This window comes from Oncorhynchus kisutch, linkage group LG24 (assembly GCF_002021735.2).
Source record: "Oncorhynchus kisutch isolate 150728-3 linkage group LG24, Okis_V2, whole genome shotgun sequence".
NCBI lineage: Eukaryota > Metazoa > Chordata > Actinopteri > Salmoniformes > Salmonidae > Oncorhynchus > Oncorhynchus kisutch.
In genome coordinates, this window is record NC_034197.2 from 1,854,508 (window position 1) to 1,874,622 (window position 20,115).

The window sequence follows — 20,115 nt, forward strand, 5'->3', positions numbered from 1 at the left end:
ATAATGTATCCAAGATGGAGTATCCAAGACGGAGTATCCAAGACTGAATACTGTATCCAAGACTGAGTGTCCAAGACTGAATACTGTATCCAAGACTGACTACTTCTGAAACATACTTGATCGTTTTTATAGCTTTTCCCATCAGTAGAAATCCACTTTTTCAACCTGAAAGATGATGGCTAGAGCTAACCCATGATGTTGCACAATCATTTGTTTTAGACAAATAATTATATATTTGTGCTTGAAGTGACAAATCCGAACTGCCCACTTTGTGCAAATCTGTGTGAATGCAGTGTCTTGTCCTTGGATACTGTTGATATGATATGACATACCAATTATTTTCAGCCCACGTTTCGTTTCAGGGCTGGGTATTATTTGAATGTTACCACCCACCAGCATGGTATTGTTAATGAATCAGAAACAGCTGCAAAGTTATTCTTCTTCACTACTAAAATGAGCCCAACCGCCTTGTGTCCACTTGAGCCATGGAGAAAATGAGAATAGGAGGTGCAAACGCCTTCTTCTTCAATGCTTTGATTGGTGCAACGTTAGCTAGAAACCACAAGTGATTAAGACTAAAGTCAATGTAGCCTATAATTTCACTTCCCCTGTGAGAACCATGAGCAAGGGCTGACCTGGCTTGGCTCTACTGCAGCCGAGGCCTACCAGTTAACGTTACCTACCAAAGGTTCCCTCGTGTCCATTACAATGTAGAAAAACGCGTATCAGCTTTCTTTCAATAGTTACCCCTATTACTGGAGCTTCATCTTATTCTTTCTAACTATTTATATGTCGGACTCGCCTCCACAAGTTTTGTAAGATGACAAAACGTTGGCGATAACAATAGATAACAAATAGATGGCAAAGCCAAAGTGGTTTCCGTCTGTGGGGATGTTTTCCTTAAATCATTATGACAAATCCATAACCAGCCACAGAGCCAGCTGGCTAATCTTTTGAATATGTTGTAGTTAAAAACAGAATCAACAGCAACAACATATAACATTTGCTAGCTAGTTAGATAGGTAAGGTTAGCAGGTTCACATGCTAGCTATATGTTGATGTTTATCAACTCCACATGGAAATTCCCACACCCAATTTGTGAATATGTACAAGTAGCCTTCGTCATTTTTCGGACGTGTGTGGGGTCCTTTAAAACCGGCCAACAACTGATGTAATTTGGAAATTTAGCAAAATCTCCCCGGGCCCCAAACGTCTTCGCTCCGTGTGAGAAGCAGAAATGAAAGATAATACTTTACAGATGTCAACTAGATTGTTGATGATCATTCTATGGATTTATGACATTATTATTGAGTATCAAGTAATGACAAAAGAGAAGCATGTATCACATTTTGGAGAAACAAACAAATAGCCTACTTAATGTCAGATTATTATTTATTTTTATCTGAGTGAGGCAACAACAAAAAATCCCGCAGCCCCTGTCAAAAAAATCATTCCGCCGTCCACGGGAAAATTCTGAATATTTAGTTTATTCATGGATAAAGGGATACTCCTGAGCGGGATATCAAAGGTGCATGTAAACATCTTATCCTGAATAAGACCTAAACTGGGATATGAGCTACTATCTGGAATACTGTGCACATGTAAATGTTGTCACTGTGAATCAAGCATCAAGCACACATGACTACATTCACAAATACACACACACACACACACACACACACACACACACACACACACACACACACACACACACACACACACACACACACACACACATTAGCCCCAGGGATGAGAGGCTGTCATTTTATCCTCATGTGTTCCGAAGGAAAATAACTACATTTCGGGTGATATGTTTACAATATCCTTATGATCTCACTCTTTCTGTGATGCTCTCTTATATTCTTGTAACATAAATTCAAGTTGATAATGTTCACGGAACAGGATACACAGTGAATGTACACATTATATCCAATATAAACAACAGCACTTTGATGTCGTATGGAGGTATGCCACTTGCAATGTGCTTCATATTAAAACATAGGCAATTCAAACCATAACTTTGAAATAATGAATTGATACTACACATTGACGGACATACTTACTGTTTTTAACTTATGTGACATAGATCTTTCTATTTCTATTTATCTATTGAAAAGATATGATTCTGTTATAATGATGCTTTAAATCCATGATTATCCCTTAAAACATGATTTATACAAGTTTACAAGAAAGTGAGCTTCAGGTAAAGTGACAAAGTTCTTGACAGAAGTACAATACTGGATGTGTCACACTTAAGAACAAGATTATGTCAACTTGTTCCCATTGTATATCACGAGGGGCACACACACACACACACACACACCTTCAGATTTTTTTCCATAGGGATAGGTAGAAAAATGATTGGTTCCTCACACATGCATAGACTCCCAATGATATCCTGCTTGCCGTGCTGAAACAACCCAGGCTATATACAGTAGGTTTTGTATTTCAGTCTGTGACGTGGCATGTGGGTCCCGGTGATGATGCTGTGGTGTGTTGCTTTCATTGACTAGTACGGACATCAGTGCACTGTCACATAGTAGGGCTCCTCTGATTTTTGGAGTGGGGGTGTGTAGTGGTTTGAGAAAAAAAAATGGTGAATCGACACAAAATGTGTTTGCCTGGTGATTGCCCTCTGTTCCCCTTCTGCCATGATTGGCACAAAAAAACCTGAGATGGGGGTAGGGGGTTAGAGAGAGGGAGAAAGGGGGATAAACAGTAGAATCGAGAAAACAATGCATTTCATCACTTGTGGTTGTTCATTGTCATTTATACAGGATGACTTCATCTTGAGCGAACTATGAACTTTATAATAGGGAAAAATGAAATCAACTTCCCAGGTCAGCTGACTTGTTACTTTAACCTCTTATTCTTGTCTGTATTTTTTAAAACTGCATTGTTGGTTAGGGGCTTGTAAGTAAGCATTTCACTGCATTCGGCGCATGTGACTAATGCATGTTGATTTGACTATACAAACACTCCTAATATTCCAACAAGTTGTGTATAATGACAGTTTAAGGACTATGTAGGCTTTTAAGAGATGTTATCAGTTTAAGGACTATGTAAGAGATTTTATCTCAATGAGAATAACCTGTATAAATAAAGGTTAAATAAAACATACTATTTTAATAGTATACTTCATGTACTATTCTAAAGCTACTTTTTATTAACATTTCATTGAGTTCAATAATAATAAAACCATATCAAAAATTGCCATACATTACAACATTCCACATATAAATGATTCACCATGAGCAATCGTCAAATTAGACACCCTAGACCGCTCATATGAAGCTTTCATACATTTAAATATGAGTCTGGAAATCTGCAAAGAAATTCATGAATTTGAGGCTACCCGGAAAATGACGCAACCAATTTCCTTTTTCTCCCCATCTCTGGTAATTTGTGTATGTATGCAAAACATTTTGTTATCTCTGTGGAAGAAGGAAAATCAATCTTACAACATTGGCTGTGAGACTTGGAGGCATTGAGATTCTGCAATATCACCCAATTTTACAGTCATAGTTTTTCAAGGCTGGGATTCACACAGCCCTGCACTATGGATAAATAATATTCCTATTGCTTCAGAAATTCACTAAATAAGCAATTGGATAAACTGCAGTAGCCAATGTTTACCGGGTGAAACCTAAAAAGGAGTTTACGGTTTTCTGTGTGGGTTTGACTTAATTTGGTTATTCATAGCGCACTCTCTCAACACAACAGTATATTTCCTTAGTCTTCTTAAACAACACAGCCATTTGAAGTAGCCTTCAAATGGCAGTATAGCGCCTTTAGATTGTTCCTATGTACTTTTTTCATCAAAGCCGTTTTCGCAGAGGAAAATGCAACCACCAATTATGTATTTTCTGTGAAAACGATTAATGTAAGAATTGGTAGATTGTAAGATGGTCTCAGATCTGCACTTCTGCTCATCTCAAATCAAACCAAATGTTATTGGTCACATACGTACACATATTTCACAGATGTTATTGAGGGTATAGCTAAAAATGTGTGTTCCGAGCTCCAAGAGTGCAGTTGTATCTAACAGTTCACATTACACACTAATCTAAAAGTAAAAGAATGGAATTAAGAAAAGTATGTGAACACTTTGGAATTACTTTGATTTCTACATAAATTGGTCATAAAATTAGATCTGATCTTCATCACAAGGCACAACAGACAAACACAGTCAGGAGTCAGCAAACCTGGAGTACAAACATTGAGACGAGATTGGAGAAGTTGGTTAGAGGTGCCCTGTAAAAAACACTCACAAGAAGCATTGCCTAACATGAACCACGCCTTGAACAAAAGAGATCTCAGAAGACATAAGTTTAAGAATTGTTGACTTGCATACAGCTGGAAAGGGTTACAAAAGTATCTCTAAAAGCCTTGATGTTCATCAGTCCATGGAAAGACAAATGGTCTATAAATGGAGAAAGTTCAGCACTGTTGCTACTCTCCCTAGGAGTGGCCGTCCTGCAAAGATGACTGCAAGAGCACAGAGCAGAATGCTCAATGAGGTTAAGAAGAATCCTAGAGTGTCAGCTAAAGACTTACAGAAATCTATTGTAACATGCTAACATCTCTGTTGATGGGTCTATGATACGTTAAACACTAAACAAGAATGGTGTTCATGGGAGGACACCACGGAAGAAGCCACTGCTGTCCAAAAAAACATTGCTGCACATCTGAAGTTCGCAAAAGAGCATCTGGATGTTCCACAGCGCTTCTGGCAAAATATTCTGTGGACAGATGAAACTACAGTTGAGTTGATTAATAGGAACACACAACACTATGCGTGGAGAAAAACAGGCACAGCACACCACCATGAAAACCTCATCCCAACTGTAAACAATGGTGGAGGGAGGGAGCATCATGGTTTGAAGCTGCTTTGCTGCCTCAGGGCCTGGACAGCTTGCTATCATCGACAGAAAAATGAATTTATCAAGACATTTTGCAGGAGAATGTAAGGCTATCTTAATTAATGTAAGGCTAACTCGAGAGCAGTTCACACCAGACATCCTAAGAATATTGTTGAACTGAAACAGTTTTGTAAAGAGGAATGGTCCAAAATTCCTCCTAACCGTTGTACAGGTCTGATCTGCAACTACAGAACATGTTTGGTTGAGGTTATTGCTGCTAAAGGAGGGTCAACCAGTTAGTAAATCCAAGTGTTCACATACTTTTCCCACCCTGCATTGTGAATGTTTACACGGTATGTTCAATAAAGACATATTTCTGTTTGTGTGCTATTCGTTCAAGCAGACTGTGTTTGTCTATTGTTGTGACTTAGATGAAGATCAGATCAAATTCTATGACCAATTTATGTAGAAGTACAGGTAATTCCAAAGGGTTCACATACTTTTTCTTGCCACTGTATATAAAAATGTGATTGACAGCTGTCAGTGCAAAAAAGAAACATACACTGAGAGAATGGATTGAGCCAGACTCACCTACCCACTGTGTTCTAAACTCCTTACGATGGTTCCTTAGGCAAAGGCTAGAAAGAAGATAAAAGACAAACTTCAGGACAGACCACAGCTCTCTTCTATCAAAGTATATGATCACGCTTTAGTCCAGCAAAATGTCAAGGAGCATATAACAGATGTCCCTTTTGAAGCACAGAAAGACAATTATATTTATTAAGGCTAGATGATGGAAACGTATTATTATATTTAACCAGGCAAGTCAGTTAAGAACTAATTCTGATGTTATAATGACGTCTACCCTGGCCAAACCCTCTCCTAACCAGGACGATGCTAGGCCAATTGTGATGCTGGGCCAAAACGTAAAGTTAGGCTTACTTGTCAAATGTAGCATTTTTTCTGTCCTTTGAGCTATACAATACCAGGAAATACTAGCAGGTAAGGTGGGTCCATATGGGCGACTCAGCCATGGTTCCTGAGGCATTACCTTCCAGGGTCACAATTGAACAATTACAATATACTGTGTGTCCAGTGAAAATTTAACTATATGCTCGCTGCATGTTGTAGCAAAGGAATACTTTATTTCCACTTCATTATCTATTCTCTGTGAATATTCACTAATATTTTGTGTTTCTCATTCATGTCCCAGAACACTTTCTGTTGTTTCCCTCACATTTTCAAAGAAACTCGTCAGGGCATTTAAACTGGTAAGGCATCAAAAACAACTGTTTGCCTTTTGCCCAGAGGGACGGACACAACTGCCAGTGCTTTCTAGCTGTGGGGAATGAATAACTTACTTCCAAGAAGCTAATGTCTAAGCTGTTCAAAATCAGGAAGCTAATGGTCTGTGTAGCCAATCAAGGCCATGGTACAGTGGAGTGGTAAAACACATTGACATTCCCAGGAGCCTCTTCACTGCTGTACGGGGGGCTCCTGCAGCAACAACGGGAAAAGTTTGGTATTCCACTTCCCACCCATCTGTTGGTCAGTCGGTAGTTCAGTCGTGTCTCTGTATGTTGGGTCTCCCCGCCCGCCTGTCTTTCTGTGTCTGGTCCTTTTGTTTGTCTGTTGTGTCTGTCCGTCTGTCCTGTCGGTGCCTGGTCTGTCTGTTTGTCTGTCTGCCTGCTGTGTCTGTTCTGTCTGTCGGAGTGCAATACCAAGCGCTATCAGAGAAACACTCCTCGTAGCGGTGCTGTTACACCACACCCATCTAAATGCTAAGTATTTCTGCTGCATCTTTATATCAAAATAAGAAAAGATCTTAAAATGACCACAATAGAATCTTCCGAGCACGCCCAAGGTTTCTTGATTTCATTTTTTTTCTTCAGTTGAAGGCTGCAGGTCTAGAACATTCTCTACTGGTGTTGTGTGAGAAGAGTTCCAAGACCTTGCTATCTATTATAAACTCCAAGAACCGAGTAGAAGGTGAGGTATTGATATTTTAATAATTTTTTTATTTCACCTTTATTAAACCAGGTAGGCCAGTTGAGACCAGTTCTCATTTACAGCTGCAACCTGGCCAAGATAAAGCAAAGCAGTGTGACACAAACAACAACACAGAGTTACACATAAACAAACGTACAGTCAAAAAACACAATAGAAAAATCTATGTTCAGTGTGTGCAGATGTAGAAGAGTAGGGAGGTAAGGAAATAAATAGGCCATAGAGGGGTGAAATAATTACAATTTAGCATTAACACTGGAGTGATAAGATGTACAGATGTACAGTTATTCTTGTAATTCGTTCCAGTCATTGGCATCAGAGAACTGGAAGGAAAGGCGGCCAAAGGAAGTGTTGGCTTTGGGGATATACCCAACTTTGGCACTTTTCCTACGTTCGCTCTCAAAGAAAAAGGGATTTCTCCCCCCCAAAGGCGAGTCCCAACTGAGCTAGTACTGCTCCAACATTTAAGTGCCCTTCTCTCGCTACTTCTCTTTGATATCGATTGTGGGGATACTAACTCAGGCCAATGTGCTGAGGAGGCAGTGGCACTGTTAAATGCTGACACTAACAAGGTGAGTTGGGTCCAGGAGAGGAGGAGGTGTGGGAGAGACATAGTGGCCTGTACCACTGCCAGTCAAACAAACAGCTGAGCAATGCCTAGTGTTCACAGGACAAGAAACCTAAGGACATCGCAGACTATGTCCTCTCCTTAGGCTACAAAGAGAAAGATAGAAAAAAAAGAATGGGAGAGGGATGGAAAAAGAGGGATACAACAAAGGTATCGAGTGTTTCACTAACTAGCTATTCTTTGTTTAACTGAAAGGCATAAACCCTGACCCCGAGCTCCAGGGACTGTATGTGTCAAGCTTCTTAAAGTAGGAGTGCTGATCGAACCCTAAAAAAGAATGTGTCTCTATGTAACTGGCTTCACTGTGCTGCTAACAGCCTCGCTTCCTCCACTGTCCCGGTCCCTTTACTGGGCTTGAACAAGTGGTCCTCTGACCACTAACACACATCATGACCACCCACTTGACAATGTACAATGAAAAGTCCCCAGTTGTGCCACTAAAACAAGAGCTCTACAAACATTGCTACATATATAAAATCCACTGTTACAAACTATTTACTCAAGTAACCCCAGCAGCTTGGTTGCATACTGTACACTGAACCGGAGTTGATGCAACACTATATTAACACTTGCGGTAGTTCAGACAAAGACACCAATTCTCACCGTCAGAGTTCCCAGCCATTGTAGACACTACGAGCACAATGACAAAAAAATACAAATTGTATCACAAGAGGACTGCACAGTAATGTGCTAGCATCCTGGGGTGGCCTGTGCTCGGTGGGGTTAACCATCTAAAGACTCATCAAGCTCAGAACCACTAACAACACCTAGAATTTCTACTATTCGGCCTCGGCAGAGCCCCAAATACACAACATGCCAGAGTGCATGCAATCAGACCAGGGCGGGATTTTGTGTACTTATCCAGGCAACACACATTGTCATTCAATCTAATGGCTAAGGAAGATGAACAACAGTCGCCATCTAACAGCCTGGCTGGTCCCATTTCTCTGTACATTATTTGTTGGATGAGATCAGCCGTGAAACATACTATAGCACCTTCTAGGCCTATTGCTAGAATTGCTATTGTTGTGTATTGGGGTTGTGCCGCAGCGCATCATGAGGGTCATCATTATTGAATTGTTGTAAAGATTTGATTACGAAACCCACGAGATGTAACAAAAGAGAGATGCACCATCGAGAGCATTCTGACGGGTTACATCCGTCAATTTTAAATGGCAAGTTATTGTAAAGGGGAATTTTTTGTGGCCATATTAAGCTGCATCAATTCGCTTTTACTGAGATTCAGTTTATACCCTGATAAGTGACCGAAGGATGTGAAAGTGGCAAGGGCAGCAGGAACAGAAATAGAAAGGTTGGATATATATAATAATAAATCATCTGCATGTAAAGACAGTTTGCGTTCGTGTCCGTATCGGACTATACATTTGATGAGGGGGTTGGAGCGAAGTCCTATGGCAAGAGTTTCTATGGTGAGGGTAAACAGTAAGGGACTTAAAGGCCAACCCTGGCGTGTCGATCGTTGCAAAGGAAGCAATCTGATTGAGTGTTATTAGTCCTGACAGAGGCTTGAGGGGATGAGTACAGAAGTCTTAGCCAAGTCATGAATTTGGAGCCAAAGCTAATTTATTTGGAGTGTAAAAAATGTCCATTCCACCCGATCAAACGCTTTCTCCGCATCCAGGGATATAATGGCTTCAGATGTATTGGCGACAGAAGGATGATATATATTATTAAATAATGAGTGTCTATTTTTAATAAATCCTGTTTGATTCAGAGAGATGATTCATGGGAAGACTGTTTCCAGACGCATTGCCAGGAGTTTGGGTAGAATTGTATAGTCAACATTTAGCAGGCTAATTAGACGGTATGATACACAGTCAAGAGGGTCTTGTTGTTTTTTTTAAGAATAAGACAAATGGTTGCCTGACCGAGAGTCTGTGGGAGAGCACCATTTACAAATGCTTCATTGTACATTTCAATTAGAATAGCGGCTATTTTGGAGAGAAACGTCTTATAAAACTCTGACGAGTAGCCGTCAGGCCCTGAGCTTCTCCCGGATTGAAGGGATTTGACAGCATTAGACAATTCTTCAACAGTGATCGGCTGCTCTAATTTTCTTTACCAAATCCTGGCTGACAGAAGGCACAGAAAGTGGAAGAAAATGGAATGTAACTGCTTTGTTTCCAGAAGTATATAAAGATAAAATCTCTTGAAGTCATCATTGATCACCCAGACGATGTACGGATTTTAGGAATCTGAAATGATGATGATAGTTGACTTAACTTGTGAGCTAATAATTTACTGGCTTTATCTCCTTGTTCATAGTAAGTGCTCCTAGACTTGACAAGCAGTTCAGTAACCTGGTCTGTTAATAATGTGTCAAATTCTGCTTGCCAAGTTAAATGCTCCTTATAAATATCCGGAGATGGTGAAATGGAATAAATGGAATCTAATTGGGCAATGCAGTGTGTTAACTTAGATAGCCTATCCCTTTTCAGTTTGTTCGAATGTGGGGCGTAGGAAATAATTTCACCTCTGATATAAGTTTTCAAAGTTTCCCAGAGAGTAGACACAGAGATGTTTGGGGTTTGTACCCATGAAAAAGTCAACTTGACGCAAAACATGTTCATTACAGAGCAGTTGAGTATTTATCCACCAAGGCGGTCACAGATTGTCAACAGTTTGAAAGACTACTTCCATAGTATCAGGGGTGTGGTCAGATACAACAATTGGATTAAATAAACATGAAGATATGGAATGGAAAAGTCTGTCATCAACAAGGAAGTAGTCTATGAACCAATGACAAAAAATAGTATGCTTTTCCAGATGGATTAAATCTCCAAGGGTCTGAAACTTCGAATTCAGACAAAGGTTTGGACAACTCTAACTCCAGCTGGTGTCCACTTTACCATAAAGGCCAGATTGGTGGAGTGCTGCAGAGATGGTTGTTCTTCTGGAAGTTTCTTCCATCTCTCGGGAGGAACTCTGTCAGAGTGACCATCGGGTTCTTGGTCACCTCCCTGACCAAGATCCTACTCCCCGATTGTTCAGGTTGACCGGGCGGCCAGCTCTCGGAAGAGTCTTGGTGTTTCCAAACTTTGTCCATTTAAGAATGTTGGAGGCAACTGTTCTTCTGGACCTTCCCCAGATCTGTGCATCGACAATCCTGTCTCGGAGCTCTACGGACAATTCCTTCAACCTCGTGGCTTGTTTTTTACTCTAACATGCACTGTCAACTGTGGGACCTTATATACACAGGTGTGTGCCTTTCCAAATCATGTCCAATCAATTGAATATACCACAGGTGGACTCCAATCAAGTCGTAGAAACATCTCAAGGATGATCAATGGAAACAGGATGCACCTGAGCTCAATTACAAGTCTCATAGCAAAGGGTCTGAATACTGATGTAAATAAAGGTATGTTTTTTTATACAAAAACTTGTTTTTGCAATGTCATTATGATGTATTGCGTGTAGATTAATCAGGATTAAAACATTTTTTTTTAGAATAAGGCTGTAACATAGCAACATTTTGAAGAAGTGAAGGGGTCTGAACACTTTCCGAATGCACTGTATGTGTAAACCGAGCCTGTCCTAGATAAATCGTTGAACTGAATCCTGTCTCATCATTATTTAATTGTTACAAAGACTTGATTATGAAACCCGCAAGACATAACACAAGGACGTATTAATAAATTATTATAATAATCATGACACACTACACCAGGACAACATGGTTAGATGTAGCCCAATAATGAACTAAAGGAGCCTAACATTACTCCTTATAGCCCAAGGACCTCACATGTTCTGTTTAGAAACTATAAAAAAGAGCAAGTAAACAAAGCTGTATTGTGCTGTAAGTGCTGTGGATTTATTGTTGCATGGACACTGTTATTACGTCCGACGGACGGCGGATAGTTTAAAGAAGGAGCGACACAGATGTGATTTCCTATCAATTAGATACGAATTGTGATGTTTAGATACGAGAATGTTGTTCTTGCCTTTTGTTTTCACTAGCAAAGTGCAAATAAATGTTGATTCAGGTTGGGGTGATGTTGGGGGTAAGTTCCCACATTAATTTGGTTAAAAGGGCAGTACATTAAATCATACTTTGAGGACTTGTGTCACACCCTGACCTTAGTATTCTTTGTTTTCTTTATTATTTTGGTTAGGTCAAGATGTGACAAGGGTGATATATGTGTTTTTGTACTGTCTAGGGTTTTTGTATGTTTATGGGGTTGTTCACTAATCTAGGTGTTTTGTATGTCTATGGTTGCCTAGATTGGTTCTCAATCGGAGGCAGCTGTTTATCGTTGTCTCTGATTGAGAACCATATTTAGGCAGCCATATTTTTGGGGTAATTCGTGGGTTATTGTCTATGGTTAGTTGCCTGTGTCTGCACTTGTTTATATATAGCGTCACGGTCGTTTTGATGTTTTGTAAAGTTTGTTTAAGTGTTCTTCGTTTCATTAAATAAGAAGAATGTATTCAGATCACGCTGCACCTTGGTCTCCTCCATTCAACTAACTTGACAACATGTTAGAAAGCTCTCTGTGTGTGTGCACACAGACTTTTTATCTTAGAGATTATTCTGAACTGAAGACACATGTACCTATGTAAATCTTAGCCAATTGGTGATAGTAATTTGCTCTGTTGTATTTTATCATGTATTTCATAAACACTTGGTCTTGACGTGACTACCATTAATGCAATGACGATTATTTTATCAAATCAATTAACTGTTTAAATCTTACGATTAAATTAATCATGTAACAATGAACTTATTAGCAATATTGGGGCACCACGGAAAAAAGTTTGTTTAATGAGTTACCGTTTCCCGAATTAACTCAAGAATATTAGAATATATCGTTATTATATTAGTCATTCATTAATTATCTCATATCAGTCTCATTCTGAATGTCGCATAATCCGTCAAATCTGCACAAACCCTAGTCTACATGATGACTCAGCGATACACAAACGGCTTGATTTACTAACTAACTAAATAATCACAGAATTACATAAACACTCACACAGGATAGATTATACATTGACTATTAACATAATGCAAATCTGCACAAACCCTAGTCTACATGATGACTCAGCGATACACAAACGGCTTGATTTACTAACTAACAAAATAATCACAGAATTACATAAACACTCACACAGGATAGATTATACATCGACTATTAACATAATGCAATGAAAAGTCCCTAGCAGACTAACCCGATATGACAGCTTGTTACACAATGAAAGGGGTGGGGAAAGAAAGAGCGGGAGAGGAGAGAGACAAAGGAATTAAACTATCGTAAATATGGATATTTAGCACCCTAACAACCACTCATTCAGATATGCAACTTTTTTATTTTATTTTACCTTTATTGAACTAGGCAAGTCAGTTAAGGAAAGATTCTTATTTTCAATGACTGCCTAGGAACAGTCGGTTAACTGCCTGTTTAGGGGCAGAACGACAGATACCTTGTCAGCTCGGGGGTTTGAACTTGCAACCTTCCGGTTACTAGTGCAACGCTCTAACCACTAGGATACCCTGCTGCCCCAACATATTTACGCTTGTACAGTGGTTCCTCCATTAAAAGTTGCGTCATACTGCAGCACACCTGGTACTGTAGCCGGACGCTCTGGGCTGGGTACTGTAGCCGGACGCTCTGGACTGGGTACTGTTGCCGGATGCTATGGACTGGCGAGGCGCACTGTAGGCCACGTTATTTAATTGTCAGCAAATATTTTACATTAATGCAAGTTAGTGCTAGTTTGACCACCAGAGGGCAGCTTTGAGGAGCATTTGATAGTCCTCCATATTGAAATTACTAGAGAATTTAAAACCTTTTTGTAAGAACATAAGCTCAGAAAAAAAGAAAAGTCCTCTCACTGTCAACTGCGTTTATTTTCAGCAAACTTAACATGTGTAAATATTCAACAACTGAGACATAAACTGAACAAGTTCCACAGACATGTGACTAAGAGGGTCAAGGTAAGGGGGAAGGTCAAAAGTAACAGTCAGTATCTGGTGTGGCCACCAGCTGCATTAAGCACTGCAGTGCATCTCCTCCTCATGGACTGCACCAGTTTGCCAGTTCTTGCTGTGAGATACCCCACTCTTCCACCAAGGCACCTGCAAGTTCACAGACAATTATGGGGGGGAATGGCCTTAGCCCTCACTCTCCGATCCAACAGGTCCCAGATGTGTTCAATGGGATTGAGATACGGGCTCTTCGCTGGCCATGACAGAGCACTGAAATGTCTGTAGTTTAATTAATTTGATTAATATTGGTGTTTATATTCCAAGTGTCACGTTCGTCATAGTGAGAAGACCAAGGCGCAGCTTGAATTGAATACATGTTATATTTTAATGAAGACGGACACTAAACAAACTACAAAAACAACCAAATGAACGTGAAGCTATGCTACAAACGTGCAGACACAGGCAACTAGACATAGACAATAACCCACGAAATACCCAAAGAGGATGGCTGCCTAAATATGGTTCCCAATCAGAGACAACGATAAACACATGCCTCTAATTGAGAACCAATCTAGGAGACCATAGACTTATATAAACACCTAGATGGTAAACAACTCCATAAACCTACAAAACCCCTAGACAGTACAAAAAACACATACATCTCCGGACAGGAGGGAGATTCCAGCATCGCCGGCGTGACAGGCGGCATCGGCAACTCCTGGTTGGCTGACGGCTCTGGCAGCTCCTGGCTGGCTGACGGCTCTGGCGGCTCCTGGCTGGCTGCCGGCTCTGGCGGCTCCTGGCTGGCTAACGGCTCTGGCGGCTCCTGGCTGGCTGACGGCTCTGGCGGCTCCTGGCTTGCTGACGGCTCTGGCGGCTCCGGACAGGAGGGAGACTCTGGAAGATCTGGACTGGAGGGAGACTCTGGCAGATCCGGACTGGAGGGAGACTCTGGAGGATCCGGACTGTGACCCGTCGTGGTAGGTTCCGGACTGCGACCCGTCGTAGGAGGTTCTGGTCTGCGGCCCGTCATAGGAGGTTCCGGTCTGCGGCCCGTCGTAGGAGGATCCGGTCTGTAGACTGTTGCCGGACGCTCTGGACTGGGTACTGTTGCCGGACGCTCTGGACTGGGTACTGTTGCCGGATGCTCTGGACTGGGTACTATTGCCGGACGCTATGGACTGGCGAGGCGCACTGTAGGCCTGGTGCGTGATGCCGGTACTGGTGGAGGACACGCACCTCAGGGAGAGTGCGGGGAGGAGGAACAGGGCGTATTGGACTGCCGAGGCGCACTGGTGGCCTGGTGCCGGCACAGGACGTACTGGGCTGTGGAGGCGTACTGGAGGTCTGGAGTGTAAAGCTGACACAACCCGTCCTGGCTGGATGCTCATTCTAGCCCGGCCAATGCGAGGAGCTGGAACAGAGTGCACCGGGCTAGAAATGCGCACTGGAGACACCGTGCGCATCTCTGCATAACACGGTGCCTGACCAGTTACACGCTCCCCACGGTAAGCACGAGGAGTTGGCTCAGGTCTCCTACCTGACTAAGCCAATCTCCTCGTGTGCCCCTCCCCAAAAATGTTGGGGGCTGCCTCTCGGGCTTCTGTGCTAGCCCTGTACCCTTATATCTTCGTCGTTCCTCCATTCTCCTGTATCCCTCCTCGCGCTGTTCCAAAGAATCCCATGCAGGCTCTGGCACTCTCCCTGGATCGATCGACCAACTCTCAATCTCCTCCCAGGTTGTTACCCATTCATCCTTCTCCTGGGTCCATCTCTCCATTAAGCGCTGTTCCTTCCAATCACGCTGCTTGGTCCTTTTAAGGTGGGTTATTCTGTCACGTTCGTCATAGTGAGAAGATCAAGGTGCAGCGTGAATTGAATACATGTTATTTTTTTATGAAGACGGACACTAAACAAACTACAAAAACAACAAAACGAACGTGAAGCTATACTACAAACGTGTAGACACAGTTAACTACGACAATAACCCACGAAATACCCAAAGAAGATGGCTGCCTAAATATGGTTCCCAATCAGAGACAACGATAAACACCTGCCTCTAATTTAGAACCAATCTAGGCAACAATAGACATATATAAACAACCCCATAAACCTACAAAACCCCTAGACAGTCAAAAACACATACAGTACATCACCCATGTCACACCCTGACCTAACCAAAACAATAAAGAAAACAAAGAATACTCAGGTCAGGGCGTGACACCAAGAAAGGTTTCCGTAAGGATGGAACGGAAAATATGGCGCTGTACAACGTGACGGTCGGGAGTAGGCTACAGCATAAGAGGATTGGAAGATTCTAAATTAATATCTAATGGCATACATTTTCCACACTCTAATTGTAGTGTAACCAATACCAAAACAGAGATTCAGTGAAAATAAAAATCTCATTGATTTATCAAGACCAGTCCTGAGTTTGTCTCGGAGCAGAGTTTGTCTCAGAGCAGCGTGAAACGGTGCTAAAATAGTTGTAGGATATTGCTTCTGACTTCAATTCTAAATATGTTGTATTAGGAGTTTAAATCCATCAAAATTAATTACCAAGACCTCCTTCGGTGTTGCTATGAAGTTAGTTAACATCGCTTCACGTAATCCTACTCCATGTGGGAAATGTACAAAAAATATTGACTTCATATTTCATACGCTTTATCTAAAGATATTTTTTTCAATGATGGGACTCTCCGCCCCATCCACAAGGTTTTTAATGCTGATCAATGACGGGACTCTCCACCAATAATTACTTTTAGAGGATTGGAGGTTTCTAAATTAATATCTAAGGGGAATTTTTCGTTAGGATCTGTGAGAATATCTGAAAATGTTGAAGGGGCTTTTATATAATTAGAAATTAATTAATAATAATAATGATCGCTTTGTTTTAAAAGTAACAATATTTTGGAGATGATTTTGTTTTCATTTAACCTAGAGTGAGCAAGAAAAAGGCCAATCTTGAACATGCAGTGAGACATTCTCACTAATTTGTAAATAAAACCAGTTTGTTATTTAGAATGATTTATTTCTGGAGAAACCAAAAGCCACCTCATGGGTCTCCTGGTGGCGGCCAGCACAGGTATCGAACCAGCATCTGTAGTAATGCAGCTTGTGCTGCGATGCAGTGTCTTAGACCACTGCGTCACTCGGGAGGCCCCATCCACAATGTTTTTTATGCTGTTCAATTGCAATGCACTAAGTATTAAAATACAGAGAGTCGTTGGTAAAGGTATATTGTCCTGCTAATAGTCATAATGGGTTTAATAATACTGTACATGGTGTCCAGGTCAGGATAACCAAAACATTTCTTTATTAAAGACTATCAGAAAGAATGTTGGTTCTAATTTATTTTGATCCAAAGCGATGAATGAGTCACTCAACTTTATGTAGGTGCCGGGGCTATATGACAGTGCCATGAACTTGATTTTATATATATATACAGTGGGGCAAAAAAGTATTTAGTCAGCCACCAATTGTGCAAGTTCTCCCACTTAAAAATATGTATTTATTTATTTTATTTCACCTTTATTTAACCAGGTAGGCAAGTTGAGAACAAGTTCTCATTTACGATTGCGACCTGGCCAAGATAAAGCAAAGCAGTTCGACACATATAACGACACAGAGTTACACATGGAGTAAAACAAACATACAGTCAATAATACAGTATAAACAAGTCTATATACGATGTGAGCAAATGAGGTGAGAAGGGAGGTAAAGGCAAAAAAGGCCATGGTGGCAAAGTAAATACAATATAGCAAGTAAAACAGTGGAATGGTAGTTTTGCAATGGAAGAATGTGCAAAGTAGAAATAAAAATAATGGGGTGCAAAGGAGCAAAATAAATAAATAAATAAAATACAGTAGGGAAAGAGGTAGTTGTTTGGGCTAAATTATAGGTGGGCTATGTACAGGTGCAGTAATCTGTGAGCTGCTCTGACAGTTGGTGCTTAAAGCTAGTGAGGGAGATAAGTGTTTCCAGTTTCAGAGATTTTTGTAGTTCGTTCCAGTCATTGGCAGCAGAGAACTGGAAGGAGAGGCGGCCAAAGAAAGAATTGGTTTTGGGGGTGACTAGAGAGATATACCTGCTGGAGCGTGTGCTACAGGTGGGAGATGCTATGGTGACCAGCGAGCTGAGATAAGGGGGGACTTTACCTAGCAGGGTCTTGTAGATGACATGGAGCCAGTGGGTTTGGCGACGAGTATGAAGCGAGGGCCAGCCAACGAGAGCGTACAGGTCGCAATGGTGGGTAGTATATGGGGCTTTGGTGATAAAACGGATTGCACTGTGATAGACTGCATCCAATTTGTTGAGTAGGGTATTGGAGGCTATTTTGTAAATGACATCGCCAAAGTCGAGGATTGGTAGGATGGTCAGTTTTACAAGGGTATGTTTGGCAGCATGAGTGAAGGATGCTTTGTTGCGAAATAGGAAGCCAATTCTAGATTTAACTTTGGATTGGAGATGTTTGATATGGGTCTGGAAGGAGAGTTTACAGTCTAACCAGACACCTAAGTATTTGTAGTTGTCCACGTATTCTAAGTCAGAGCCGTCCAGAGTAGTGATGTTGGACAGGCGGGTAGGTGCAGGTAGCGATCGGTTGAAGAGCATGCATTTAGTTTTACTTGTATTTAAGAGCAATTGGAGAGTTGTATGGCATTGAAGCTTGCCTGGAGGGTTGTTAACACAGTGTCCAAAGAAGGGCCAGAAGTATACAGAATGGTGTCGTCTGCGTAGAGGTGGATCGGAGACTCACCAGCAGCAAGAGCAACCTCATTGATGTATACAGAGAAGAGAGTCGGTCCAAGAATTGAACCCTGTGGCACCCCCATAGAGACTGCCAGAGGTCCGGACAGCAGACCCTCTGATTTGACACACTGGACTCTATCAGAGAAGTAGTTGGTGAACCAGGCGAGGCAATCATTTGAGAAACCAAGGCTGTCGAGTCTGCCGATGAGGATGTGGTGATTGACAGAGTCGAAAGCCTTGGCCAGATCAATGAATACGGCTGCACAGTAATGTTTCTTATCGATGGCGGTTAAGATATCGTTTAGGACCTTGAGCGTGGCTGAGGTACACCCATGACCAGCTCTGAAACCAGATTGCATAGCCGAGAAGGTATGGTGAGATTCGAAATGGTCAGTAATCTGTTTGTTGACTTGGCTTTCGAAGACCTTAGAAAGGCATGGTAGGATAGATATAGGTCTGTAGCAGTTTGGGTCAAGAGTGTCCCCCCCTTTGAAGAGGGGGATGACCGCAGCTGCTTTCCAATCTTTGGGAATCTCAGACGACACGAAAGAGAGGTTGAACAGGCTAGTAATAGGGGTGGCAACAATTTCGGCAGATAATTTTAGAAAGAAAGGGTCCAGATTGTCTAGCCCGGCTGATTTGTAGGGGTCGAGATTTTGCAGCTCTTTCAGAACATCTGCTGAACGGATTTGGGAGAAGGAGAAATGGGGAAGGCTTGGGCGAGTTGCTGTTGGGGGTGCAGTGCTGTTGACCGGGGTAGGAGTAGCCAGGTGGAAAGCATGGCCAGCCATAGAAAAATGTTCCAGAACTTTTTTGAGTTTGTGTTGCAGGAAGCAAATTTCTGCTTGAAAAAGCTAGCCTTGGCTTTTCTAACTGCCTGTGTATAATGGTTTCTAGCTTCCCTGAACAGCTGCATATCACGGGGGCTGTTCGATGCTAATGCAGAACGCCATAGGATGTTTTTGTGTTGGTTAAGGGCAGTCAGGTCTGGGGAGAACCAAGGGCTATATCTGTTCCTGGTTCTAAATTTCTTGAATGGGGCATGTTTATTTAAGATAGTTAGGACGGCATTTAAAAAAAATATCCAGGCATCCTCTACTGACGGGATGAGATCAATATCCTTCCAGGATACCCCGGCCAGGTCGATTAGAAAGGCCTGCTCACTGAAGTGTTTCAGGGAGCGTTTTACAGTGATGAGTGGAGGTTGTTTGACCGCTGACCCATTACGGATGCAGGCAATGAGGCAGTGATCGCTGAGATCTTGGTTGAAGACAGCAGAGGTGTATTTAGAGGGCAAGTTGGTTAGGATGATATCTATGAGGGTGCCCGTGTTTAAGGCTTTGGGGAGGTACCTGGTAGGTTCATTGATAATTTGTGTGAGATTGAGGGCATCAAGTTTAGATTGTAGGATGGCTGGGGTGTTAAGCATGTTCCAGTTTAGGTCGCCTAGCAGCACGAGCTCTGAAGATAGATGGGGGGCAATCAGTTCACATATGGTGTCCAGAGCACAGCTGGGGGCAGAGGGTGGTCTATAGCAGGTGGCAACGGTGAGAGACTTGTTTTTAGAGAGGTGGATTTTTAAAAGTAGAAGTTCAAATTGTTTGGGTACAGACCTGGATAGTAGGACAGAACTCTGCAGGCTATCGTTGCAGTAGATTGCAACACCGCCCCCTTTGGCAGTTCTATCTTGTCTGAAAATGTTGTAGTTTGGAATTAAAATTTCTGAATTTTTGGTGGTCTTCCTAAGCCAGGATTCAGACACAGCTAGAACATCCGGGTTGGCAGAGTGTGCTAAAGCAGTGAATAGAACAAACTTAGGGAGGAGGCTTCTAATGTTAACATGCATGAAACCAAGGCTATTACGGTTACAGAAGTCGTCAAAAGAGAGCGCCTGGGGAATAGGAGTGGAGCTAGGCACT

At 41.8% G+C, this 20,115-nt stretch overlaps 1 protein-coding gene across 1 annotated transcript in view; it reads right to left on the reverse strand.

Annotated features, from left to right (window-relative positions):
* Positions 1-1,418: 1,418 nt before the first annotated feature.
* Positions 1,419-20,115, reverse strand: part of LOC116356838 (chemokine-like protein TAFA-5) — a 67,229-nt gene continuing 48,532 nt past the window's right edge. Inside the window, exons 4-5 of the mRNA XM_031803401.1 lie at positions 5,454-5,500; positions 1,419-2,670 (exon numbers count right to left, since the gene is read on the reverse strand). Coding sequence (XP_031659261.1) covers positions 5,477-5,500 — 24 coding nt within the window. The 3' untranslated portion in view covers positions 1,419-2,670; positions 5,454-5,476. The remainder of the gene's footprint in view (positions 2,671-5,453; positions 5,501-20,115) is intronic.